This window comes from Lagopus leucura, unplaced genomic scaffold, assembly GCF_019238085.1.
Source record: "Lagopus leucura isolate 7727_CA_CO unplaced genomic scaffold, USGS_WTPT01 Super-Scaffold_100014, whole genome shotgun sequence".
In the NCBI taxonomy this organism is placed as follows: domain Eukaryota; kingdom Metazoa; phylum Chordata; class Aves; order Galliformes; family Phasianidae; genus Lagopus; species Lagopus leucura.
In genome coordinates, this window is record NW_024962268.1 from 10,077,784 (window position 1) to 10,105,465 (window position 27,682).

Here is a 27,682-nt window from a genome sequence, read left to right on the forward strand (position 1 = left end):
ACAACAGAGTTTACTACTAAATCTGCATTACTCCCATGACTTAAATGTTCTTTGAGAATATGACATCCTCATTTCTCCTGGGTTCATTCTGCTGCTGCCTGCAGTGTTCTAGGAAAGAAAATGGGTACTAGTTTAGAATCATTAACAGTATCAAGCCTTTAACAATAAAAGCTGCTAAAAAACAACTGGCATTCATAACCCTCAATACTATCTGAACACTAACTTTTAAAACAAGGAAGGAGCTTTCCATAACAGCTTTTCAGACTCCAGCCTAAAATAACATGCTTTCATCAACCTCAGTTTTTATCAGGTATGCGAGCAATCTTTCCCAAAATTCAAATCTCAGCTTTTTCCCCTACCCAACACAAATTGGTTCATATAATGTCAAGAAAAAACCTCCTCTTTCTTAAGGATGACTGTCTGCACTCTCTTCCCAATAAAGTCCTCTTCCATTGGAAAAGCCTAGTCAGCTACGAGACTGTTCAAAAACTGCCAGATAAAAACCTCCAGACTGCAGTTCCAAATAAATCACTTTATTATCAAATGACCTTTTCGCGCATTCCATTTCAAAGAGAAAGTGAATACAAATGAAGATGTTCTCCTTATTCCCCAGGATAAAGAACATCAGCATGTCCTTAACAATGCCTGAGTTCCTACTAAAGCCTTCTCCAAATGACACAGTTATATCAGCACCATAACAAAATAACAGATATCGGTCTTTGTCATGACTAGTAAAGCAATGGGGAAAAAAACTAGGATTACTAGTTCATTTCAAGGAAAAAAATGCTGATAGTAATGTGCTGTTTCTTGGAATCACTGTTTTCAGGAGGGCTCATAAAGCAGGCATTAGAATTTGAAGATCTCCAACTCCGGAGTTCATGAACTGCATACATATGATTAATAGGGCAGCATCCTCAAACCATAACAAACAGCAAACATCTTCCCTCTGAAACTTCACTACTCATGAGCGGGGGGAAAAAAATTTCATATTTTGTAATTCAGATATTGCAAGGGACATGAAAGACTGATTCAGACCTAGAAATTAGAAGTTTTGTGAAGTACTGGGACAATCCACAAAGGTTGATGTGTATTCAGAAGCCAATTAGAAAAACTGATGAGTTTTGTCTATGGAAGCAATCTAAACAAATTAAGTGTGCTCGAATGCAATTACATATACATATTACATATTAATATTGTTAATTTGCATATTACACACAAATATACATATATAAATACAAATATACAGTGTATATAAATATACACTGAGGCTTCAAGCATGAGAAAGAAGTAAGATGTTTCAGTGTCCCAAAGAAGACCCAGAGGGAAAAAAAAAATCATTAAGATCTGATTAAACAGGCATGTGGATACACCCAAAGGAACACATTGTCACAGTTACGGAAGGCAAAAATATGAAACATGAAAGGAATATCTCAACTTGAACTCCAACTTCAGACACCATATGAACACAGAATGAGTAATTATTTCTCATGATGTCTCTAACAGTGTATCAACAATTGGAATGCAACTGAGATGTAATAAAATTTCTCATGAAAACAACAGATCAAGGAACAGATTTTGTTAATGCCAAAATTAAAGTAGGAAGTAATTGAACTAGCAAGAATTATCAAACACCAATTTTTAAAAAAATTCAAGCATGCACAGAACAGCAGATTTGACAGCTATGCTACTTAGACTGTCTCATTTACTCAGGTTATATTTTCATATCTGGTAACAGCAATGTTAAGAAACCAAGAGATTCCTCACCACAAACACTGTAACAAATTCTGACATGAATCAGATTAGGACATTTATGTAGCTGCGATTATCTTAAGTTGTCAGCCAAATCAGCTATTTAGTGAAACACATAAGTGGTAGAGAATTTTTTGGAACTATAGCCTTTGTGCATATTTGCACAAACCTATTCTTTCAGAGTCATTTTTGATACTGCAGATAAAGACTAATGCATCTAGCAAGGCTACAGTGCAAACAGTCAAACTTAAGACAAGTTATCCAAATTGAGTTTCAGAAACATTAAGAATTTTTAAGATAAGCTAAGATATATATAAATTAAGCTAAGATAAGGGACTCAGGTCCAGAAGTTTCAGCAATATGTACTTTGGATATATGCTGCTGACCACACTTTTATAATGACACAGAATTCCAGCAGCAAAGACTTCCAGACTTACCCTATGGGCACCAAGTGATGTGACAACACTTGTTCCTCGAACAGCCATTTCCTCCAACCAAACTGGAACTTCCTGATGAGCCTACGTAATTAGAAAAGGGAATTCATAAACTTTGACTCTTTTGCCAATTCATATTAAGAGTTACATAACCACAATAAAGTTATAATTTCTGCTTAGTACACTAATGTTAGACCCTTAGAAAAAGAAATGTTCAGCACTAAGATTTGAAACTTACTTCTGAAAGCACTTTAAGTAGAGATTGTACAAGATGGCCATCTGACTGATCATCAAAGAATGAAACAGCTTTGCCAGTGTTTCCACAACGACCAGTTCGTCCAATTCGATGTACATAATCTTCAATGGTGTTGGGGAGATCAAAATTAATAACATGTTGAACATTTTCAATGTCCAGGCCTCTCGCTGCAACCGAAGTTGCCACAAGAATTTGACATTTTCCTGAACGGAAATCGTGAAGAGCTATCTCTCTCTCTCTCTGCTCCCTGTCTCTGTCAAGAAAACAATTAGAAAATCTCTGAAATTTGCAGTAATAAGATGCAAGTTAAGAGGTTCACAGACAGAAGCAGTTCTTAAAAAAAACATCACCCTCACACTCCCCATTTAGGTTTTCTGAATTTGTAATGTATTAGCAATAAGATTTATCTATTTTAACTTGAAACTCCAGAGGAATTGCATTTTTTCAGAAAATAGTATGTATTAGGACTACTTCAACAAGTGTATCTATGGTCTGCTTCAAGGTGAAATAATCTCAAGGCTAAGCATAGAAAGGTAAACAGGGAAGGAAGGGTGCTAAGGCAAAGGAAGTAAGTTCAGGGAAGAAAGAACGAAAGGATACACAACACTAATGATCAGACTGCAAGAGAAAAATCTTTTTACACCAATCTCTATAAAAGTACAGTTTAGGAAGTCCATGATCACGTCAAAGAGGCAGAAACAACAGCATCAGAAAACTCTATGTGAATAATTTGACTTACTGCTTTGGGGAATTGATAATATAGACAGGAAGATCCACAACTCCCACTTCAATTCATAAACACAATCTCATGTCTTTCTTTTGTTTATATCTATGTCTTTGTTACTTGTGTTACAACAGCTGCTTCTACTGAATTTCCTTGTTTAGCAGCACATGTAAGATTCCCCATTCTTACAGAGTGTCTGAAAAGTCTCAATCATGAAGATCTATACTCAAACGAAGTGATACAACTCACGTCAGAAATGCTACATTTTCAACAGGATAGAGCTTCTGAGGATTACAAGGAAAATTAAACCAATAAAAGCCAATTTCAAGAAAGGTTTCTTGAGATTATTACTACTGATCTAATAAACACTTCAATAATTTTCACTTAATACTCACCCATGAATGCTGGTGGATGGTAAATTCTCTTGACAAAGAAAGGCTGCAAGGTAATCTGCTTTTTTCTTTGTGTCCACAAACACCATGGTTCGTTCACCACCTAAGTTAAAAAGGATACAGATCTACTGGAGTTTGAAATCTGATGCAAATCCACTATTTACAGCTGCACTTAAGAACATCTAATCCAAGAACTGGTTTCAAATTAAGTCTTTATGGCATGACTCCAACTCCTTTTGCCTGTTCTGAACAAATTCTATTTCTAAATCAACACAGAAACCCAGGTCAATAGTCACACATTATGTTTTTCTCCTCATTAAAAGGGATGAAAGATGAATTTTGCTCTGTGTTAAGTCCCAGTGTGTTGCCTCTTCCTAGAGCATATAGCTAGGCATGGGACACCATTCTGAGTTCTGAAAAGCAAGGTATACACATCAAATTCATTTATAGTTCTGAGCATTAGAAGATATGAAACAGAGCATAATCAGAAAAATTCCAGTCTCTGAAAAAAAAAAAAAAAATACAGGCCCAAAGGTTTGCTTACATTTAATAAGCCAACCCTCTGGTGAGTATCATCAAGTGCTAAAGCAGTTAGTAACTGTCTACACAAAGAAACTAACCATCTAGGAAGTTTAATTGCCATGACTCAAAGGTGAGACTTTGACAAGTACCCATAACACAAACTTCTCTAAAACCTACAACTCCCAGCTTCAATCAGTCTTGTATGCAACAGAATGCAGTCATGGTTTGATCAATAGCAAGAGCATAAGTTTAAAAGTAAGCGATTCTCTCTCTGCTGGAAGACAATTATAAGAAAAGTTACCTGTGCTCTGTAGAATTTCTATCAGTTTATCCCTCTTGGATAACCGGGGAACCTGAAGAATACTTTGCTGAACATCACTGCAGGCTCCACAGGTATTTCCAATAACAAGAAATATATAGTCAGTTTTCAAAAATTCACCAGCCAGCCTTGAAGAGAAACAAACACTATTAATACTATTAATATGGCTTATTTTTGCTTTAAGATCAAGTACCCATCGCAACAGTTACATATATAATTTCTTAGCTGGCAGAGAATGCAATGCTACGCACACTTTTTCTTTCAAAAAAAAGGCTGAGAAGATTGTATTTGTTCCTAAACAGTTGTACAAAAAATGATCACAAGGCCCACAACTTTTCAAAATACAAATACTGCATTTCTCAGTCAACTCAAACTGTTCTACATAAATGCCTGAAATATGTTCCTGACATATGCTCACAGAACCATTTCTGGGGCACTATTTCATCACCATCTGAAAGGAACAAGGGAGAATCCCACACAACCCAGAACTCAAAGTTAGTCATCGAAGAAACACAATTCTTTTTTGACTGTTCAACAACAACAACAACAACAACAAAAAAGCTTAAAAACGTAGCTTATCCCACTGCATTTATTTACGAGGCCCCATAGGTGAAATTCAGCTTCTGTTCTGGTCTCAGATCTTTACCTGAGAGATCAAATTTGGCAAAATCAGTATTGCCAACAAACGCCCCATAGTAGTTGAGAATTTTTACTAAATTGTGTTAACCTATCTATAAGCGCGCTTCATATCCAGTGTAAGCAATGTACACAAGAATTCATATCACAAACAAGTTAACATTTAACTGAAACTGGCAGCCTCAATTCAACTTTAGACTCCTAAAAAAAGTCAAGCTTTAAAGATGTTGAAGGCCTGACTTAAGGACTTGAATCTCACACCTGATTTTATACCACATTTAAACCACACAGTTTCTCATAGCAAATATAGAGGTTATTACAGATTAACATCTGTTTCATCTTATGATCTGAAAGGTAATTGAATTCTCAGAGAAGCAGTTCTAAATTGCAAGGAAATGCTAAGTTTAAGGTCTCTGAAAAATGTCCATTAAATAAAAACCTGGAAGGGAAAGAAGACATCTTCCACTTTAATGGAGGATATAAACCCAAAAGTCGCTGAGCAAAACTTTTCACATCAGCTAGGAAAACCATGACTCTCAACTCTTCTACACAGCAGAGGTAAGATCAAAGGTCACAGCTAAGATCCAAGTTCAAGAACAAAACAGTATGTTTAAACTAAGCCTGGAGAGAAGTGCAGGAGAGCCTGAAACCTACAAAGCCAAAGAAAGCACCACGTTCTATGCTATCAGAAGTGGTTTTTTGACACAGAACAAGCTTTCTGACATCATCAGCTTTTCTGACTCCAGAATATGAAAAAAACAAATCAACTCAAAAAAAAAAAAGCTTTCTACTTCTCTAAAGTGAGAATATTACTTTTAGGCATTTTAATTTCAAAAGGCTTTAAGAACATTATGACACACTTCTGAACTGTGATTCACAGACTCACATCAAGTCTTCTAATAGCACTTGGACATTCATATAAGACTGACAGTAGCAAGGTAAGCTTTTTCCATGAAGAGGAAGCAATCAGTATACGTCTTACATGTTTTGAATTGAAGGCAATTTCCCTTGTGATGCTGATAGTTACAGTATTCTCAACTAATTCTCCAATACATATAGAAAATGTGTAGTAAGGACATTAGCCATAAAACTGAAATGCAATCTAGAAAACCAGAGATCAATGTTTCTCTCTAAACCCCAAAACCTTAGCCAATTATAACACATATTCCTGACCTTAAATGGAAGTCTTTTTCCAGAAGAAGAACTGAACAGTAAACACAGAAGGAACGTGAACCACACTCATCAACAATATTACCTGAATGTTTGATTTACAGCTGCAGAAACAAGGCCAGTATTAGTTCACTACAGGACTTTCTTTCACTATAAACATCTCCACAAGAGGTTTGATTGAGGAACCAAAGCTACACCAGTCAACGTAAGACTGTTTGAAGTGACTTCAATCCTACTTCACAAAATGCAGTCCATCTCACCAAAAGCTGCATTAACTGATCACGTGGTAGAAGACAGTCCATCCCCCTCCTACTGAGAACACCCAACTACCAAAGATACTTTTCTCCTCACTTACAAAAAATATCCTTCCTTGTTCTGACTCTTCAGCAAAGTACTCAGGATCTGACCCACTGAGGTAACAATGTATCACCCCAACAAACTGATCTGTTCCTATGCTATCAAACTGTAATATGCTTACTAGTTGTTTTTTTTTGAAGTCATAATGTCACAACAGTATCACTAACAAAATCCACCACAATTATGTCAACTGTTCAAACTGAAGTTTATACTCTTCTGATTTAAGACAGGATGTTTAGATGCCAGTCTCTTTAAAAGTGAAAATACTGGAAAATACTCATCTGCCTACAGGGAATGGGATGCTTTGTTCTGTTACTGCCAGGTCCAGCAGCATTTCCATTTGTTAAAACTTGTTTCTTGCTGGAAAATAAAATTACCTGTATTGAGTGGCAGGGATGCAAGATGCATCTAAAACCCATTAGGGGAAGTTTCAGAACTACTGAAACCAAAACAGCACTCATACTCGTGAAGAAGAATGCTATAAGAGCAAGGCTGGTGGTGAAAAATAGTTAAGCTGCCTGTTTAAATTATGCCTCAACACCTAAGACTACAGTAAGTGCTAAGACTACAGTACCAGCGCTGCTTGATAAAGAGCAAGATCACTGCTTTAAAAGACTAAAAAAAATCAAGGGCCTTGTGAAGATTTCTGCAAACGTGGAATTCAAGAGCTTTCAAACTTTACAGAATTCTCACTAAGAATCTCCTGAGAAAAGTATGCAGATGAAGGACGAATTGCTTAAGTTACATGTATATGTGTAGATTTCCTACTGAGGGAAAAAAAAAGGCAAGTTTAGCAAGGAATATTAACAGTGTAGCTTTTCAGTCTATTCTAGCAAGTTTGTAAGACTAAACAAAAAAATGAGTATCCTTAACCCTTCAGATATCTAGATTCATACAGGCGTACCTTCAGATACACTTCCATCATTGTTTAGCTCACCTTTGAACTTCTTCAGGAAAAGTGGCACTAAACATTAATGTTTGACGTCTGTCTTTAGATGGCATGTCTGGATAAGAAATCAGCTTCTTCATATCTAATCCAAAACCCATATCAAGCATGCGATCTGCTTCATCTAGTACCAAATATTTCACTTCCACCAAACTGATCTGTAAATATTTCAATGAAAGAGAAACTGCATTGTTCCACTGACAATATAAACTTACTTGTCAAAATCCATTTTCTTTGTAGTTTAAGTTAATTGACAAATAAAAGCCCAGGTTCTTCTCAGGTATTATATCTTATTTGCACCTTGCACCTTTCTAACACCATTAATCTGCACCAATTGTAATCACGTGCTGAAATCAAAATGCTTCAGAACTTAGTTCCACAATGCAAATAAAGATGGAGCCTACTGTAGGTCAACTGTTACTCAGCACAACTAGTTTGAAATCATGTCCAAGTTTTAGAAAGATTTTCGCATATAATCCTAACACGATCTCAAAAACTGCTTGGTCTTTAAAAAGTACCTGTCAGAAAGCATGTGAAGGATAACACTGTAAGTACGTACTGCTGATGAAGACTGTGACTAGAAGCCCAACTACCAAAAAGCCAATCTTCAGTTTATTACCAACAAAGTATTTCTGCAAAACTTATTTGTCCAGCACAATGTTGCTGAGACACCATTCCAATACACAGCAATTTCAATTTGAATTTATAATGTCTAGAAAAATAAAAACTTTAATATTACATCTGGAATTTATTATATTTTGAATAAAATTAGCATTGAAAAGTTCAAAGAATTAATGTTAGCACAATCCCACACATAAAAGCTACTGCAGCAAATAGAACAGGACATAAAGAGATAATGCGTTATGGGATTTTCTATGAAAACTAAGACAAAACATTCCATTTATTTAACTGTAAAATTAAATTGCCAAGAACATCACAGCCAATTTCATCTAAAAATGGTATTCTCAGTGTGACCCGTAAGGACTGAAAAGACTGGATGCACCACAATTTCAAAAACATCATGGTATTTGGTAACTCCAAGAAAAGCTCACGTGCATTTCAAGGGCATGTTCAAAGGCAGCATACTGACTGGTCTTCATGGCTCCATTTTTGCTTCTAATAAATCTGAATAATGAACACCAGTATATATAAGGCTAAAAGAGCTTAAGGAAACTCAGGCTAAGTTTTAGAAGCTTACCTTCCCTTTTTCAATAATGTCTAGAAGCCTTCCAGGAGTGGCACATAATATATTACAGCCTTGCATTATCTGACGTATTGAATGACCTGTTTGTGTGCCTCCATAGATCACAACAGGCCTTATACAAGTCCTGTTGTATAGAAAAAAAATGGATTAATTATCTAATAAGGTAAGCTGTATCATTACATGAAAATATGTATATGATAAATGCAAATAATATATGTATATAATATGCAAACATTAAATTGTCAAATTTATCACAAACCAATCTGAGTGCTTTAATTCCTTTATATCGTATAATAGTGTGTGTATAACAAATAACAGAATCCAAGGCCAAAATTTCCATCACTGTAAGGCTCAAGGCTCCCATTCAGACTACATATTAGAGGGTGCACTGCATAGAAGAGGAAGGAACATCATCTCAAATGCATTCTTCCCCCTCCCTTCAACTGAAGTACAACACAGCAGTAAGAACTGAAAGTGTTATACACAGATCCCTTTATATTGAAGGCTCAGCAGCAAAAAAGAGAAGTCAGAAAATATAGTACTACAGCTTCACACACCAAAGGGACAGTGCAGCACATTTATAAGGGGAAATTTTTGAAAAGCAAAGAATGCTTTAAGCACTCAAGCATTAAGCTGCAAATGTGCTCTGACACTGAAACAATTTACAGAATGGCCAGAGTTGGAAGGGCCCACAAGGATCATCTATCTCCAACCCTCATGCCACATGCAGGGCCACCAACCTCCCCATTTAATACTAGACCAGGCTGCCCAGGGCCCCATCCAACCTGCCCTTGACCTCCAGGGATGGGGCATCCACAACCTCTCTGGGCAGCCTGTTCCAGCACCTCACCATTCTCTCTGTACTTCCCGCTGAAATCCAACCTCAATCTTCCCTCCTCAACTTAAAACCATTTCCCCTTGTCCTGTTGTTATCTACACTTTCAAAGAGTTGATTCCCCTCCTATTTGTAGGCTCCCTTTAGGTATTGAAAGGCTGCAATGAGGTCACCCCGCAGCCTTCTTTTCTCCAGGCTGAACAAGCCCAGCTCCCTTAGCATATTTTTGTAGGGGAGGTGCTCCAGTTCCCTGATTATCATCATGGCTCTCCTATGGAACCTCTCCAACAGCTCTCTGTCTTTCTTGTATTCAGGGCTCCAGACCTGGACACAGTACTGCAGATGGGGCCTCACAAGAGCAGAGTAGAGGGGGACAAACACCTCCCCATCCCTGCTGGCCACCCCTCTTCTGATGGAGCCCAGGATACCATTTGCTTTCTGAGCTGCAGAGCACACTGCTGGCTCATGTTAAGCTTTTCATCCATCAGGACCCCCAGGTCCTCCTCCATAGGGCTGCTCTCAAGGACTGCTCCTTCCAGTCTGTATGGACGCCTGGGATTCCTCCGGCCCAAGTGCAAAACTCTGCACTTTGCTGTGTTGAACCTCATTAGGATCACCTGGGCCCACCTTTCAAGCCTGTTGAGGTCCCTCTGAATGGCATCCCTTCCTTCCACTGTGTCAACCACACCACTCAGCTTGGTGTCATCACAAACTTGCTGAGGGTGCACTCGATTCCATCATTGATGAAGATGGTAAAGAGCACCGGTCCCAAGACAGACCCCTGGAGGACGTCGCTCATTACCGGCCCCCACCTGGACATGGAGCCATTGATGACCACCCTTCGTCTGCGGCCTCCCAACCAATTTCTTACCCATTGAGTGGTCCACTCATCAAATCCACATCCCTCCAATTTGGAGATAAGGATGTAGTGGCCTTGCTCAAGTCCAGGTAAGTGACATTGGTTGCCTTTCCCCTGTCCACCAATGCCATCACTCCACCATATAAGGCCACCAGACTGGTTAGGCATGAGTTAGTACAGGAATTTAGTACTCTCCTAACTGAGATTTTTGGTTCCATCTACCAAGTGAAGCTAAATCAGATCCTCTATATAAAAAGCACATAAATTAACAAGAACTACCTTACGCAGCCTTCTGTTAAAAGCTTCTACATGCATACAGAAAGCATTTTCAAATTTGAATTTTAACTGTTCATTCCTTAAGATATTAATTTAGCTTCATAAATAACAAGGTTCAATCAGATAAAACTAAGCTTAACTAATTTAAGGCCATTACCTCTTATGCTATTGCTATTCACCTATCTATTGCTATTGCTAGCCACCTGGAAAAGCTCCACCAGAGGCCAAGCTCCACCTCACCACACCCTCCTTTCAGGTAGTTGTAGAGGGCAATAAGGTAGCTCCTGAGCCTTCTCTTCTCCAGACTCAATCTCAGTTCCCTCAATGACTTCTCTTAAGACTTACACTCCAGAACCCTCACCAGCTTTGTTGGTGAGCTTTCTTTGGACATGCTCCAGGACCTCAATGTCCTTCTGATATAGTTAAAAATATATCCAAATATAAAATACATTAAATATATAAAACCCAATATAGCAATCAACTTGCTAACCAGCATTACCTACCTAAACTCCAGTGTTCACAGTTATTTGATTGGCATAGAAAATTTTGGGAGTTTGTGGAGAAAGAATTATTTCTGACTAAGTGAAAAGCAAGTACAGAAGCTTACCCGTACACAAACTTCCTTGCTTCTAAGAAGATCTGATTTATGAGTTCTCTAGTTGGTGCAACAATAATGCATTGTGGTTCTTGCTGCTTTTGGAAGACACTTGCAGTTATGCCATCTTTCATCATCTGGTCCACAATTGGTAGAAGAAAAGCTGCCTAAAACAAGCATTGATATGTTGTTTAGACTTAAAGCATTGATTGGTCATGCTAAAGCTGTGTATCAATCTTAAAGATAGAATGATACAGCATACTGTAAACTTCAGGAAAAACACTGCAAAAGGATTGAGCTCAACACATCACAGGTGGTCAAAACTTCTTCCCTGCTTAAAAAGCATGAAAACATTTCTCTCATCCTTAAGATTCCAATACTGCAGGAACACCACCACACACTACCTTATTCCTGAGTTCCGCACATCATCCTGACACAGGGTACAAATTAAGCACCCTAGGATCAAATACTGCCTTAAGACACATACTTAGAAGCTTTCTATGATCATCAGCAGATCTGTAAGTTAATAACATGTTATCAGTCTCTGGATTACTATAACAGCAGACCAGTTTGTGTCATCTGCATCAGCACTCTTGCTTCCAAATAAGTCTAGTTACACCCAAAATATAACCTTTGTAGCCTCTCAAAAAAGCATTGAGTATTTGTAACTTAAGGTTTTTGCACATTTCAGCTTCTCCCTTCCACAAACAGAAGATGCATTTTTCAAAACAGTAACTAACAACATATATATCAAAGTTGGAATTCCACACAACGCTAAAATTCAAAATACTATGTTTAATAGCCAGATATACAGAGCTGTCTGTGGTTAGATTTGTATACATTAAACAGTTAAACAAGTTGAGACAACTGTCAGCTTCTTAACTCTAGTTTCTTTATTATTATAATGAACCAGTTGAAACTAAGCCTGGTGCAAATCAGATTTGGTCACACTGAGGACAGCAAACAAGGACAACATACTATAGAAATCCAGCATAAGTTTAAAAAATAAAAGAAGTCCCTCTCAACATACTGCTATCTTCCTAATAAACAGTTTCCACAATGGCCTACGCATCTGCTTCAGTTTTTGTATGTTGTCAATGACTGGTCTAGTAATTAGTTCAGTGAAGTACTCAAACAAATTAAAACTGAGAATGACTCTTGATCTTTTCTATGCTTAATGATACACTTGTCAAATAGTTTGTCTTGTACTGAAATGAGAAAAAAATACTAACAAAAAAATGCTTATTTTGAAGTCCAAGGCATCCACCTAAAACTTCAAAGACATGAATGCACAGTATGAACGAATGCTACAGAAAACGCTTACTGTTTTTCCTGATCCTGTCTGGGCACACGACATCAAATCCCGCCCTGCCTGTATAACAGGAATGCTGTACTTCTGCACTGGAGTAAGTTTTGAATATCCAGTTTTAGATATATTCTTCCTTAAAGTCTGAGAGAAGTTAGCTTCTTCAAAAGCCTGCAAGAGGAAAATAAAACAACATACTGCACAGTACACAACCACGCATGTTTAAAAAATGAGATACTTACTGTATCTGTACAGTAGTACACAGACATTAAGAAAAACAACTCTGAAGATGGGTCTCACTGGTAAACTAGATACCAAAGTTCCTAACAGTAGAAGCCTCAAAGTATTCTCAAGCTACTCACAGTCTTCAAGTATTGTTGTCTGTACAGCAGTGAAGGACTTCAACTGGTCTTACTAACATAGAGAAAACCAAACAGAAGCTATATACAACATCTGGATTCAAGCAGGAAATGTACACTGTGGTACACTATGAAGCTGGACCACAACTCCTCTGCTTTGTTTCCTGTACTAGATTTACTCTGATGTACTCTTAATATCTGTACTAAAACCACTAGAGAGCTAAAGCAACATCCATATCCAGGAGCAAAAAGCACCGTACAGAGAAAATACACTCAAATACACTCTCACTTCCCCCATCACCTCTCCCCCACTCTCTTCTCCTACCTCCCCTCCCTCTGCCCTTGTCCCTCCTCCTAGAAGGAAGATGATCCTTTCCCTTTCTTTAGAAAAGCTGGCCACCTTGTGTTATGTGGAAGCAAAATTGCATATTACTTTTTAAACAAACAGAAAAACCACAGAATCACACTCAATATTTGAGACTAAAATGTTCACTGACCAATAATGGTGTTGGAGGGTCAAGTCCCGACATCTCAACAGCGCATTCATCATACTTGTCAAAATTAATTCCTGACTGGTAACATGCAAAGATGGACTGCTCATCATCAGGAGGCGGAGGGGGCACGTAGGTCACCTTTGGACCTTAAGAACACAAGAATAAACCGCGTAAAGAAAATTAAGACTGTTTTAAGTATTGCACTACTGAAGTCATTAATACTTTCCTTCACCTTACAGGAGACAAAGATACTTCAGAAAAGGAATTCTACTAAAACTTAGCTTTATACTGCAAGACCCAAAACTCGCTTGCAGATAAAACAAGACTTTTGTAAAGCCATTTTATAGTGCATGCTCACATTTGCTCAGGAATCTTACTTTGAACAGATACTAACAAAAAGTATATTAGTTCCTACACAACTACTACAAAAATTTGTGATACTGTAAATTGTCTCTACCTTCCAGCAGTGAAATTATTAACATTAAAAATGTAATTCATTTGTCCCTGGTAGTTCATTTATACTTCAGCATTCTGTAAGGGTCCTTTCAAACTAATAAACTCAGATGTAAAAATGAATTATTTCACAGAATCATAGAATCACAGAATTGTAGGGGTTGGAAGGGACCTCCAGAGATCATCGAGTCCAACCCCCCTGCCAAAGCAGGTTCCCTACAGCAGGTCGCACAGGTAGGCATCCAGGCAGGTCTTGAACATCTCCAGAGAAGGAGACTCCACCACCTCCCTATGCAGCCTGTTCCAGTGCTCCGTCACCTCACTGGAAAGAAGTTCTTGCGCACATTTGTGTGGAACTTCCTATGCTGCAGTTTCCAGCCGTTTCCCCTTGTCCTGTCTCCACTCACCACTGAAAAGAGTCTGGCCTCGCCATTCTGCCCCCCACACCTTAGATATTTATAGACCTGGATCAGGTCCCCTCTCAGTCTTCTTTTCTCAAGGCTGAACAGACCCAGTTCACTCAGCCTTTCCTCATAGGGGAGATGCTCCAGGCCCTTCACCATCTTTGTGGCCCTCCACTGGACTCTTTCCAAGAGATCCCTGTCTTTTTTGTACTGGGGAGCCCAGAACTGGACGCAGTACTCCAGATGAGGCCTTACCAGGGCAGAGTAGAGGGGGAGGATCACCTCCCTCGACCTGCTGGCCACGCTCTTTTTAATGCACCCCAGGATGCCATTGGCCTTTTTGGCCACAAGGGCACACTGCTGGCTCATGGCCAACCTGTCGTCCACCAGGACACCCAGGTCCCTTTCCGCAGAGCTCCCCTCCAGCAGCTCATCCCCCAACCTGTACTGGTGCATGCAATTATTCCTCCCCAGATGCAAGACTCTACACTTGCTTTTGTTAAACCTCATCCGTTTTTTTTCTGCCCAGCTCTCCAGCCTATCCAGGTCTTGCTGAATGGCAACACAGCCTTCAGGCGTGTCAGCCAATCCTCCCATTATTTGATGTTCACTAAAAGGTTTGCAACAGAAGTGTTTTCCAGACAAACCTCAAATAAGGAACAATTATAAACCAAAATTATTCACACAAAATTAAGGTATTCATTATTTATCCTTTTGCATTTCAGAACTACAAAAAGCCAAATAATGCCAAATTCTCCTGCAAACAGAATCAAGATAAACAAACATCCTGATAGGCTGATACATTCAGTACATGCTAGGAAGCTGTTATCCATTAAACATTTCAACATGATTTCTTGCACATAGAAATAATGATATTCTATTTACCAATCTTAACTCAGTAAAACACATCAAGTCTGTCTTCTGTACATAGCACTACAAAACTGACATCTTAAATGAATAACCTACTGCTTCCTTAGCATTTTTCTGTAACTGTAATCACCACTTACATGTGCTAGCCAATTAATTTCTAATAGCTGTGTCTCAGGTACACAACAATTACCAGCAGAAAGAAGAGAAAATCATTCCAAAGAGGAATTCCACAGCAGTTCATTCCAAACCTAATCACATTTATTAAGCTGAGAACAATGACAATATTGCTCTGAAATCTAAAGATGAACACATTTTAAACAGAGTTAACAGGACATGCTTAACAACTCACATTACACAGTTCAGAGAGTTATAAATTTACACAAATCACTACCTTCTGTTTTATGAACTGAATTGCAGCAATCTTAAGAAATTGCTGAGTCAAAAGCAAATTAAAATTGACAAGTTACTTATGAAGCTGCTTACCTCTTCCAGAATCAATTTCTTCATTGCGACCTTTGTGAACTTCTCCTAAATGAAGCAGTCCAAAGTTAGCTTGTTTTAGAAGAAAGAACTCCTAAGAGAACTTTTAAATAAGGACCTCAATGAAAAAAGTACCCAAAAACACTCTGAAAACTGAGCAGCACATTCTGGTATGATTGGCAGGTTGAGTTTAAGTGAAGCATTGAAAATTTAATTATGAAAGTTTAAATATACAAAAAAATGGTTTTCTTGAAATCCTGAAACATGCCCTCGAATTTCTTTATCAAAATGGAAAGCACACCTGCATATTTTTCACTGATGACAGAACTGCGTTTAGCCAATGTATCTAAATGCTTATTTGCCACAACTTGAGCTTGCCATACTTAAAGTTTCGTTTCAAACACTGTTACTGTCTGAAACACACCACAGATGATTTTCATCTTGAAGGTGGATGCTTAACTCACTTAAATGAGCAGTCAAATCCACAAAAAAATGCCAGATTTATTTGCTAGTCATTTTTAATCTTCACATCCTGGGACAAATTTTCCTTTCAATTCCATAGATGACTTGATTTCACTCTGTAAAGTCTTTTTTAGCGTTTTCCCCCAACTTAATCACCTTTCTTCAAAAAAGTGAATGACAACCCCATAATCATCATCCATACTTTTAAGGAACTCTTGGAATTGGCAATTATTCACTCCTTTAGACTTTATAAAATTCATGGCTTTGACGACAATTTGCATAACATTATCCTTTTCCAAAGTTTTTGCACATAGATTTTCCTAATGTCTGATGCAGTAATATTTCATCATGCATGTATTACCAGTACAAACTGCGTCATGTTCTATTACTTTATAAATTCCTCTTTTATTTTTATTTTTTAGCCAACCATCACCAGGGCATCATCAGTAGTGATTCCCTGGCAAAGGTTAAATAAAATCACTTTAATGTATTGTATGAAGCAATAAAAAAACTCAAAGAGATCTAGTTGTATTTTTCAGTGACACCAAAGAAGCCATTTCTTCAGTAATATTATATTCATTATTAATTTCTCTAAGGAAATTACAAGTCAACCCCTATTTGTAGCATCATTATTTTCATCTATCAACAAACCATAAAATGTGAGGTAGCAGCAGGGGGCACAGGTTGCAGTGTGAACCCAGCTGGGCCACATGTAGCTCAACAGTTGGGCACACCTGCTGAATTCTGCACAGCTCTTATGTTCTTTTAACTCAGAACTTACTAACATACCAGAATACCCAACTTCTGCTGCAGCAGGTGGTAGAATTTCTGAAGTTACAGAGGATTTGGAAAACAATTTATGTTTCTCACACACAATTACTTACACTGTACATGCTAAACTTCTATGGTTTCATCTCCTAAAGATTGTAAAATTGTACTAGTAACACTCTAATTAAACAAACTCCCCCCCCCAAAAAAGCCAGGGAAGAAACAGCAGCATGACTACTTATTGTGCAGCTTAGCTGCATTTTAAGAAACTGAATGGTGATATTATGAATGGAAAAACGGACTTCTATCCTTAGTTCAACCAGCTAAGCAAGTTGATTAACACTCAGGGACAATCTGTGTAAGCTGCAAGATTTTTTAATTTACAAGAAGCAAGCCCAAAAGGGATTGCTTCCCTACAAAGAGCTGCAGGTAATCTGTTTGAAAATGGTATGTCTACCTAATGGAAATTGCAGGAAAATATGTAATTAAGAATACTCAGAATGCTGCATGCCACATATTCCGAGGAACTTGTACTAAATCGTTTTAGAAGACTTGATTCTGAGTTAGCATTCTGTACACAGCAAAGCAGCTGTTTCACTGTGATCTATTGACACTCAGCCCTCGCCTCCCCACACACACAGAGATATGTGCTTGCAGATATTTTGTTAACATATGATAGAAAAGACAGCTGCTTCATTCCTATTTTTGCTACATTTATAGGCCCTTCTTAATATTTTACATACTATACATGGATTTTCAAATTGGATGTAGAATGTATTTGAGGGATAAACACATCTCAGACGTTAGAGAATATATTTAGCCCATATGTGATCCTCTTAAGACAAGGGTTTGTCTTAGAAAATATTTCCTGACAAATTTTTGTGAACCAGAGTATTGATGGGGAAGAGGGGTTGGGGGGATAGATATTCTAATGCTGAAGGGGAAGAACCTAAACTTTTTTTTTTTTTTTTTAAACACACAGTCTGGAAGGTCATTATCTACAGTCATTCTAGAAAAAGACAGAATGAACCTGAGAAAAATGGTAAGGACAGTGAAGACATTTCATTATGTAGGATATGAACATAGCGTAGCACGGATGGGAAAGATTTTGAGTAGCAAAGAAAACCTCTCTTTGGGACATGCCCAAGCCATCTGCTGAGAGTCAACAAAAAGGAAGGGTGAATAACCTGCTGGGGTACAAAGAAAACCCTCAAGTACATCACTAAGTTTAGAAATCTCCCCCTCCACCACCCTACTGTAAACCTCATGTGAACCTTGCCACTCTTGAAACTTCAACTAAGTTGCTGAATTTGACTGTAGTAAACTGCTGAACCACAATTTTAAATTGACTAACAATTAAGTGCTGATCAAGTGCTACTAAGAATCACACAACCTAACTTTGTGATTCATCATAAAAGTACTAATAATTCCTACATCAGTGCTAAATTAGTTGAGTAAAATTCTGATTCTGAACAGCATGAAAACAAGCCATCTAACTGTTGCAATAGGTCTTTAATTTCCAGTGGGGGAAAAACTAAACTAACATCATTTACCAAAGCTCTGACAGTACTGCTTTGCTACACATAAGAAATGAGAAAATCCAAGACACAAATCATGCTATAACAACATCTCACCTGCAGAACCTCCAACTGCTCCTCTTACTCCTGGGGCAAAAGGGCTGCCACGCAAAGGACTGTTTCCTACCTCATTGTTAAAGCCTGTAAGAAATACAAAGCATAGCAAGGTAGACACCTAAAATTATTTTTATAAAGCATTATGCCCAATGCTAGTATTATAGAACCACAGAAGGAACAGAGCTGGAAGGAACCCACAAGGACCAAATCCCCTGCCTCCACACAGGATTACCCAAAATTCCAATCCTTTGATTTGATTGTCAAATGCTCCTTCAACTCCAGCAGTTTTGTGCCACGACCACTGCCATGGGGAGCCTGCTCCAGTGCCTCAGTAACCAACCTCTGACACAGAGCCTTTTCCTAACACCCAACCTGACCATCCCAACACAGCTCCATACCGTTCCATTGGGTCCTGCTGCTTTCACTGGTCAGCACCAGCACCTCTGCTTCCCCTTGTGAGGATAAATCCCTGATACTACTATGACAAAATCCACGATGCAATACCCCTAAGAGATTCTTCATAATTTTTACCTATTCTGTATTATTCCCAGTGATACAAACTTGCAAAGAAGGTACCCCAACACATCTGAAAAAATAAAGCTATTTCATAACTTTATACTTTTAGCTCTCAAAGAGCAGTCAAATCAAAAAGAATGACCCAAGGTACAGACCTACACAAACCAATCAATATAAAACTTACACTTGCTTTGCCCAAAGATGCCAGGAACACCTCTAAAACCTTGTTCTTGCATACCAGGATCATCTGTGGAGTTCCTCTCTTGAAAATCTGCATCATGACACACAACACTTTAGTTTGTCCAATTTTGCACCTACACATCAAGTGACCTTTATTTGATTATCCTGTGAAGTCCTTGCTTTACTTGTGTTTTTTATTGAAAATAACAAAGCTATATGATTTGTCCAAACATGAAAAACGATATATTTTTTTCCCCTAAAAAACACAAAGAAAGTCTACTGCCCTCTTGTATTGCATCTTACCAGAATGAAATCTAAGATTAAGTCTTCACTCTTTTGTTTAATCCACAGGAAAACTGGCCTACTCCATTTTCACAAGCAGAACCATAGTGAGATAGCACTGCAGTTTCTATCTGCTGCCTCACATTAGTATTCTATTTCCTCACATTCCTTCATGCTTGCATTAACCCAGATTACCAATAAGCCTCACATTTACTGTGTGGACATAATGTATTTCTGGCTTTTAGAAAGCCAGTAGGAACAAAACACTTTACAGTTCATAGATGTTACACTAGACTGTGTCACATAAAGCCCGCTTCTATTAGTGTAAGCCAGAACAACAGTGAGAAACTTTCAGAAGTTTCTATCATACCATTTTAATGTACTACACATTTATTGCTATTTACCTGTTAATCTTTACAACTGAACATTTGTTCTGCCATTTTCCAGTGACTAAGATCATTATGCTGGTTTCAGTAGAGACAGTTTATTTTCTTCATAGTGTCTGGTATGACACTATGTCTTTGGGAGGAAAAATACTCTGGTAACACACTGATTGATGTTTTAGTTATTGCTGAGCAGTGCTGCATAGAGACAAGGATATTTCAGCTTTTCAGCTTGTCCTGTTGTCTCGCCAACCAGAGGACTCAAGAACAAGGAACTGGGACGGTTGGAACATGAACAGCTAACTTCAACTGGCCAAAGGGATATTACATATTATATGACATCATGTGAAAAAACAAACATAAAACTGAGAAGAGCTGGCCAGGGGAGCAGCTACTGCTCTGGGATTGGCTGGGCATTAGTCAGCAGGTGGTGACCAATCACACTGTGCATCTCTTTTCTACAAATATTTATGTATTACTATCCTTACTATTATTTCTCTCTTTGTCCTGTGTCTTAGTAATCAGTTTTTATCTCAACCTATGAATTCTACTTTTTTTCTCCAATTCTCTTCTCCATCCCACTGGAGATGGGAGAGTGAGGGAAATTGTGTGGTGTTTAGCTGATCACATTCTGCTACGAGACCAAGTTCTCCTACAATGTCTGTAGCTCCTTCACCAATGCTTGGTGAACATTGACTCATAAATGGCCCATCATTTGATTCCAAAGGCAAAACAAAAATTACATTTTAAAGGGGATAGGCTAAGTATAAACATCCCTAAGTATTACAGACCTCAAATACAGGTTTAGAGTTATTTTCATAAGTGTTAGTATTAGCCCTCAAGTCATAAACACTCTTCATGGATCTGATACAACGAAACTGAGTGTAGAAATAAGGAAAACAATTATCAAATAAAGAACAAAACACTCCAGGAAGTTACCTCTGCCTCCAGAACTCCTCCCTCTACCAAATCCAGTCATTGGTTGATCTTCTCTGTTCTGACATAGAACAGAATCTACAGATAGGAAAATAAAACAGCCATCAAAATCATTTTTGACCTTAGGATAGTTGGCTGTTCTGTTTTGTTAAGTGAACTCCAAGTTAAAATTGCAGAATCATTCAGGATGAATAGGACCTCAGATCTTTGATCTAGTCTCCCACTCAGACAGAATCAACATCCAATTTTTACCATGGTGCTCAGAACTTTGTTCAGGCAGATCTTAAAAACCTCTCAGAATGGAGACAGAACAACCTCTCTAAAAACCTCTTCCAATGCTGGAATGCCCTCACAGAAATTACAAAAAGTCTGATAATCTTTTATTCTAACTTGTGTCTGTTTACCTTTTTCCTCATTTTGCATGTCAATAAAGAACCTAAATGCACATTCTCAATAATCTCATAGGCAAAGGAAGGCTGTTGAATGGCCAGCCCAAAGCCCTTCTGCTTCTGCTGCCTCCCTGATGCCCTGGTCAGGGACATTGCTAGGAAGCACCCTGGACTTGCATAGCCTTCTGGTTATTACCTGCTTCTAGTAGCTCAGGTTGGCAGCAACAAAATCGATGGGAGAAGCCCAAGGGCTGTCAAAAGGGACCTTAGGGTAGTTAGCTGAAGGAGTAGAACTCAGGTGGTGTTTTCCTCAACTCCTTTAGTAGCAGGGAAGAATACTGAGAAGAATAGGAAAACCAACATGATCAACATATGGCTAAGAGGCTCATGCCATCAAAGGATTTTTTTTTTTCCCCCCAGTTATGGAGTGGTTTATACAGCGTCAGGCCTGCTGACTAAAGACAGGGTTCACCTGTCTCAAAGGGGGAAAGGATTCTAGCCCAGGAGTTGGCAGGGCTTGTTAAGGGGGCTTTAAACTAAATATTAAGGGGGGAAGAAAATAAAACCAGGCTCACTAGAGATAAGCCTGGGACAGTTGAGGGTGAGACCAACGGCCCAGCTAAAGTGCACCTACACTGCCGGTGATAAACTACTGAATGGCGTGCTCAATCAGAGTGGCTGTGTGCTACTGAGATCCTTCAGTTTGCTTTATGAGGTGCTGGGTATGAAACACATCTGAAACACTTCTAAACCAATGCACACACCATGAGAAATAAGCAAGAGCAGCAAGAAGGCTTGCCTCAGTCCAGAGCTATATCATCACGGCTGTATGTGAAACCAGCCCCGTGAATAGTGTGATGGATGGTAACAGACTTTTCAGAAGAGTTGGGCAGAGCAGAACAGTGGCACTTTGTTGTGCAGAGGCTGGACTGTATGGAGCTGACACTTGTCAACAACTTGGTTGACAGCCTCTAGGTAAGGATTAAGGGACATGAAAACAAAGGAGATGTCACTGGGGGAGTCTACCATAGACCACAAGGCCAGGACGATGGCACTGATTTACTACTCTTTAAGGAACCCAGAGAGACTTCAAGCTCAATTGCCTTCGTCTTTACGAAGCACTTAATTGACAAACTTAAACTGGAAACATCACACAGGTGATGTAAACAGATGCAGGAGATTCCTATAACACCCTAATGAAAACTTGCTGGTACAGGCACAGATACTATGGGAAAGGAAGGGAAAAGAACAAAGAAAGGTGTCTTCCTAGATCTGTTCCTCATGAACAGAGAAAGCCTCATAGGTGAAGTGACAAATGGTAGTCATCTTGGCCATAGAGACCAGGAAGTATTCAAATAAAAATCTTTTGTGATAGCAGAAAAATGGCCACCAAAACCTCAACCCTGAATATAAGGAGGGAACTAGTTATTAATGTCCCCTGGGAAATGCCTTTTGAAGGTACCAGTGTGTCAGCACTGCCTACTCTAGGTATCACCTCCTGAGTGCACAGGAACCAGGGAAATCCACAATGCAGAAATCAAGTAGGTGGGGCAGAAGGTCAGCTTATCAACAGGAATCTTCTTCTAAAGCTGAGGTAGAAAAAGAAACCACACAGCTGCTGGAAACAAGGTCAAGCTACATGTGATGACTACAGGGATGACATTCACATTTGCAGGGAAAAAGTTTGTACAGCCAAAGCTTTTAAAAGTTGAAGCTGGTCAGTACTGTGGTAAACAACAAAAAAGGGTTTTTTTAAAATACATAAACAACAAAAGGAGAACCACAGAGAACATTGGTTTCTTCTTGATGAAAATGGTCATCTCGCAACAAGACGACAGATAAAGCAAAGATCTCAACACTGCGATCTCTCTCATTTTTTTCTCAAGGATCTTGAGAATCTGGAGTGATATCAGTTGACTGTATGTAGTCTGGGCTCCCAAGAGGGGAAAGAAAACCCATAGCAAAAAAACTGCATTTCAAAGCTGGATCAAGTTGAGAAGTGGCTAGAGGATGCTTAGGTGACTGGTGCACAGTCACCTTTAATTCACAGTCTGTGAAATTAAGGTAAACCACAGCAATCAATCTCATTGTTTAACACCTACAGTAGCACATTAATGGAGGAAATAAGAAACAAAATTTATTCCAGTATTCAGCTAAATCCATATATAATAAAGCACATTAAAACTCAGCTGACAGCATGAACAAGGTCAGCACACTATACTGGCAAGTAAACTCCTGCTGAATTTGGAACAGTAAGAAACTACTACATGATGCAACAGGGTGCCCTTAAACAGCAACGCTAGGGACACATACAGCTGCCTTCCAAAACAGAACAGCATCACTTCAGCAACAGTTTTGCTATCAACACACATCTCAGTATCTATTAAGGTACCAGTAATAAGGCTGCCAGTCCTAATGTTTTATCCAAAAGCAAGGCTTAATAATCCCCAAAACTACAAATTTTAACTGCACAATCCTACCTCTGCTCCCAGAATAACCTCCAATGTCACGCTGCATATGCAGATTCCTGCTAGGTCCTGCATTAGCACCTGGAAGATAAATAAAGCTTTTGATAATGTCTCCCATAGCATTCTCACACACAAACCAGTGAAATTCACCATACACAACTGGAAACTAAGGAGAACTTCTGGGCCCAAAGGTTGCAATCAACAGCATAAACTCCAGCCGGAGATCAACCATAGAATACCCCAGAGTCTGTTAATGGAGCCAAAAGAGTTTACCATCTTCAATGAAGTCTTGGATCAAAGGACAGAGTGTACCCTCTGCAAGTCTGCACACTTTTTTTAAACATCAGCTGAAGTACAATACGTTAACTGTAAGTTTTCAAAAGACATAAAGGTTTATCCAGCCCTTTCAGGGGAGTTCAAAAAAAACCATCAATACCTGTTCTCTGAATTCTCAACTTCTAACAGTTCAAGTAACAGAACTGACTTCCGGGTCTTGCCCATCCTAATTTTCCAACATCTTGTAAATAAGTAATTAGGTAAAAAGAAAATATCTCCTTTTTACCTGCACACTGAGAGGTAGGAGAATGACACATCAACAATGAACATACTGCCTTGTTCTAACTGTTCATTAAAAAATGAATCTAATCTGTGCTAAACATGACATGTTAAAATAGTTTAGGTTGCTCTTCCACAGATGTTTGAACTAAACATGAACTATTTATTTTTATTTCAGATAATTTCACTTAAGTTAAAATATTCACATGCAGTTGCAGCAAAGATCATTCCTAATAATAAAAACCAGCATCTGCCCTATTCCACCTTCTGTCAGTTTTAAGCAAAATCTGTTTCCTTATCTGGCTATTGTACCATCACTCCAAGTGCTGGACAAACTGCTTCTAGCAACATCAGCATGGCCTATTATAACTAAAACATCTGTTCAAGTTTAAAAAGGCATAATCTTCATGAAACTAAGAGTACTTTATGGAAACTTACAAAATGAAAATTACATCAATGCAAGGTCTTAATTTTTTTTTTTTTTTTTTACTTTTTGTTTGTTTTGTTTTTTAATGTTTCAACAGCATCCTGCGACTTTTTTTTATTTTCATTAAAATTGTCAGGAAGTTTAGGTCTGCTCAACACTGCACGTAGTATTTATTGATTTTCAACACTACCTGTCACAAGTAGTTGTGGAAATGATTACCCCGCTATCATCCATTCACTTCAAATTATACAATGTATTCATCACCAACAAACAAAGGAGTGAGGAATATAAGTCAAACTTACTCCTTATATTATTTGTACAATTTGTTGCTGCTTATCGCATGGGGGCACATGAAAACATTAAAGAACAAGAATAGTACCATGTTACATCTTCTAAACTTTTCAAGTCATCAGCTTCCCCAGATATCAGTAAAATCTTAAGTAGTTTTTGCATACCGAGTGAGCCTTTATTCTGACTAAAGCCAAAGAAGGGACTGTTTGGTCTGCCTGGGAAGCCAGACAAGGGGCTGCTTGGTCTGCTGGAGAAGCGGAGGGATGGGCTGTTTGGTATGCCAGAGTTAGCCTACAGGGAAAAAAAGGGACATCACAATGTTACCTTCAGGCCAAGCAAAGTATATGTGAACTGAAGGTGCATTTAGTTGCTAAGTCTCCCATTTGAAATAAAGTGCCCTCTGTACCCATGAGCACAGTCTTTCAAATAGTTCTGTTCAAAGTTTCTTAAACTTCAATACACTGAAGTGTATAATGTTCATACACAAATGTCACCGAAAGTTATATACAAACACTATGAAGACAAGATTATCTTACCTCCTGTCAGACTTGTGGAGGCATCAACCTCACTTTGCTAACAAACATTTAAAGCTCATTAAAAACATTTGTTGCCCAAAGCAATAGTGCAATCTTCTACAGTATTTTTTTCTCCAATTTAGGCTTAGAAAGGTTTCAGGCTATGAGTACAATGAATAAGTCTATTTCCATCAGCTTCACAACTGCATTCCTGTTCTTCTTCCACAGCATGCTTACAGATTATCCTTAAGTATTTTAAAGATGTCAGTCTCTGAATTTACTCAAAGATTCAGATACCCCATCCAAAACAGTTCAGAATAGCACCTAATTTTCACATTGTACCACTATAAAGTTTTATTTCCAGCAAAGCCTGGGTTTAAATTTCTCCTGCTTAATACAGGTTAGAGATGTATTACTAGGCCAAAGCACCAAGTGATAGGGGAACATCAAAAAGTTACCAACATTTTTACTTCCAGATTATGTTTTCTTTATTTTACTACAATTGAAATACTTTTCCTGATATGGCTACCAACCATTACAGGAAACTAACCTCAAACCAACAAAATCATCATTCTGATACTACATGCTACTACTCCTCTTTTAGGCAACTGTACTTTTAGCTTGGCACCCATTTGGATAACCTATTTGTCTCTCCTTACCCCTCCATTCCTCAAGGCTCATTTGTAACACCTGTAAGACCAATGCCAACTATCAAACATTCCTAACAGGTCCTCCTGAAATTTATAGCAGTTTCTTCTGATATTCATTCATCCCACAAATAGTAAAATATTATTTAGCTGTCTTTCATTACACTCCTCTATCTCACTCTTTACTTCACACCAAAGCATTTAGCTGCCATATAATAAAACAGCAAGAGTGCATATAAGTCATTTAGACATAAGACCGTCATCTCTCCGTGCAGCCCACGCCAGGCTCTGACACCTCAGGCACAGCCGTTCCCTCCGCGGTCAGCTCCCTGCCCTCGGCTCTCACTGCACAGCCCGGCACCTCCTTCTCCGCACACCGCAGCGCTCGGGGAGCTCCAGGGAGCACAGAGGTGGCCCCTCGGCCTCCTCTTCCCCAGTGTAGGCCAGCCAAGCGCCCCGCTCCCTGCCGCCCCGCCCTGGACACGACTCACCATCCACGCCTGCTCCTCAGAACGCTGCTGGGGAGCCGCCGCCGCCTCCTGCTCCAGAAGCTCCGTGTCCCAGTCCTCTTCCATAGCGAACGCCAGCAGCTCACCTACAGGACCAGGAGCAGGTTAGCAGCACCCCTCACCAAGACGCCACTATCCCGACGGCTCTCGCGATGCGGACACGCGACGCACCCCTCCCCGGCACGCACTGCCCTTGCCCCACACCCAGCTCCGCTGCGGTTCCGGTGCTCCGAGGCGCGCCGCACACCCCTACCCGGGCCCGCGGCTTTCACTCTCCGCGCCAAATAACATGGCGCTGTCTCCCGAGACGCCTTATATAGCCGCCACCGCGTGCCCCGGCCGTGCTTCGACCGCCAGCCAATGGGAGCGCGAATCGTCAGTCAGCGCATGCGCAGCAGCTGCCAGGGCCGCCAGGGGCGCGCGGTGAGGGTGGGGTGAGAAGGTGCCGCTAGCGCTCTTAGTGGGCGGCTGCGGCCTGGGCGATACCGTTGGGCGGGAAGGAGGTGAGGCTGCGGGCGGTGCTTTTCCTGTCTCCGCTTCGGGGCACTTGGGGAGTGCGAGCAGAAGGTGAAGACAGGCGGTGCGGGTCGGCTGTCCCAGGGCGTGGCTGTTCATTCTCTGTTCTGTAGGCATCGGAACACCTGCGTGGCTCCTCATGTGCTGCAGTGGCTGTGGGAGCACCCTTTGTTTCACAGAGACCTAGTGAATGCAGCTGTGTGACACAGCAACTAACGTGGGCTATTCTGCTGCAAAAAATATGGACAAAATTAAGCACGTGCAAAATTAATGGCTGAGGGAGAGGATTGTCCCTCTCTGCTCTGCCATTGTGAGGCCCCACGTACAATACCACGTCCAGGCTAGAGCCCCAGCACGAGGGGCTGCTGGAGCGGGTCCAGAGGAGGGCTGCAGTGATGATCAGAGGGCTGGAGCCTCTCCATGAAGGAAAGCTGAGGGAGCTCAGCTTATTTGGCTTGGAGATGAGAAGGTACCCAAGAGACCTTGCTGTTCTCAAAGGGAGGACTCATCTGAGGAGGGCCTCAGTGAATGTGGGTTCCCATTTTCCAAGGCACTACCCAGATG

The 27,682-nt window shown here is 39.6% G+C and overlaps 1 protein-coding gene across 1 annotated transcript; it reads right to left on the reverse strand.

Annotated features, from left to right (window-relative positions):
• DDX4 (DEAD-box helicase 4) lies at positions 1 to 26,668 on the reverse strand. Its single transcript, XM_042875346.1, has 17 exons — positions 26,585 to 26,668; positions 25,096 to 25,222; positions 23,671 to 23,739; positions 20,805 to 20,879; positions 19,205 to 19,291; positions 18,505 to 18,588; positions 15,644 to 15,688; positions 13,437 to 13,579; positions 12,599 to 12,751; positions 11,287 to 11,441; positions 8,704 to 8,833; positions 7,497 to 7,663; positions 4,379 to 4,524; positions 3,559 to 3,658; positions 2,422 to 2,692; positions 2,187 to 2,267; positions 1 to 108 (listed from the first exon to the last, which is right to left on the reverse strand). Exons 1-17 carry the CDS (start codon positions 26,666 to 26,668, stop codon positions 28 to 30), a joined length of 1,998 nt encoding a protein of 665 aa, XP_042731280.1. The 3' UTR covers positions 1 to 27.
• Between the last annotated feature and the right edge of the window lie 1,014 nt (positions 26,669 to 27,682).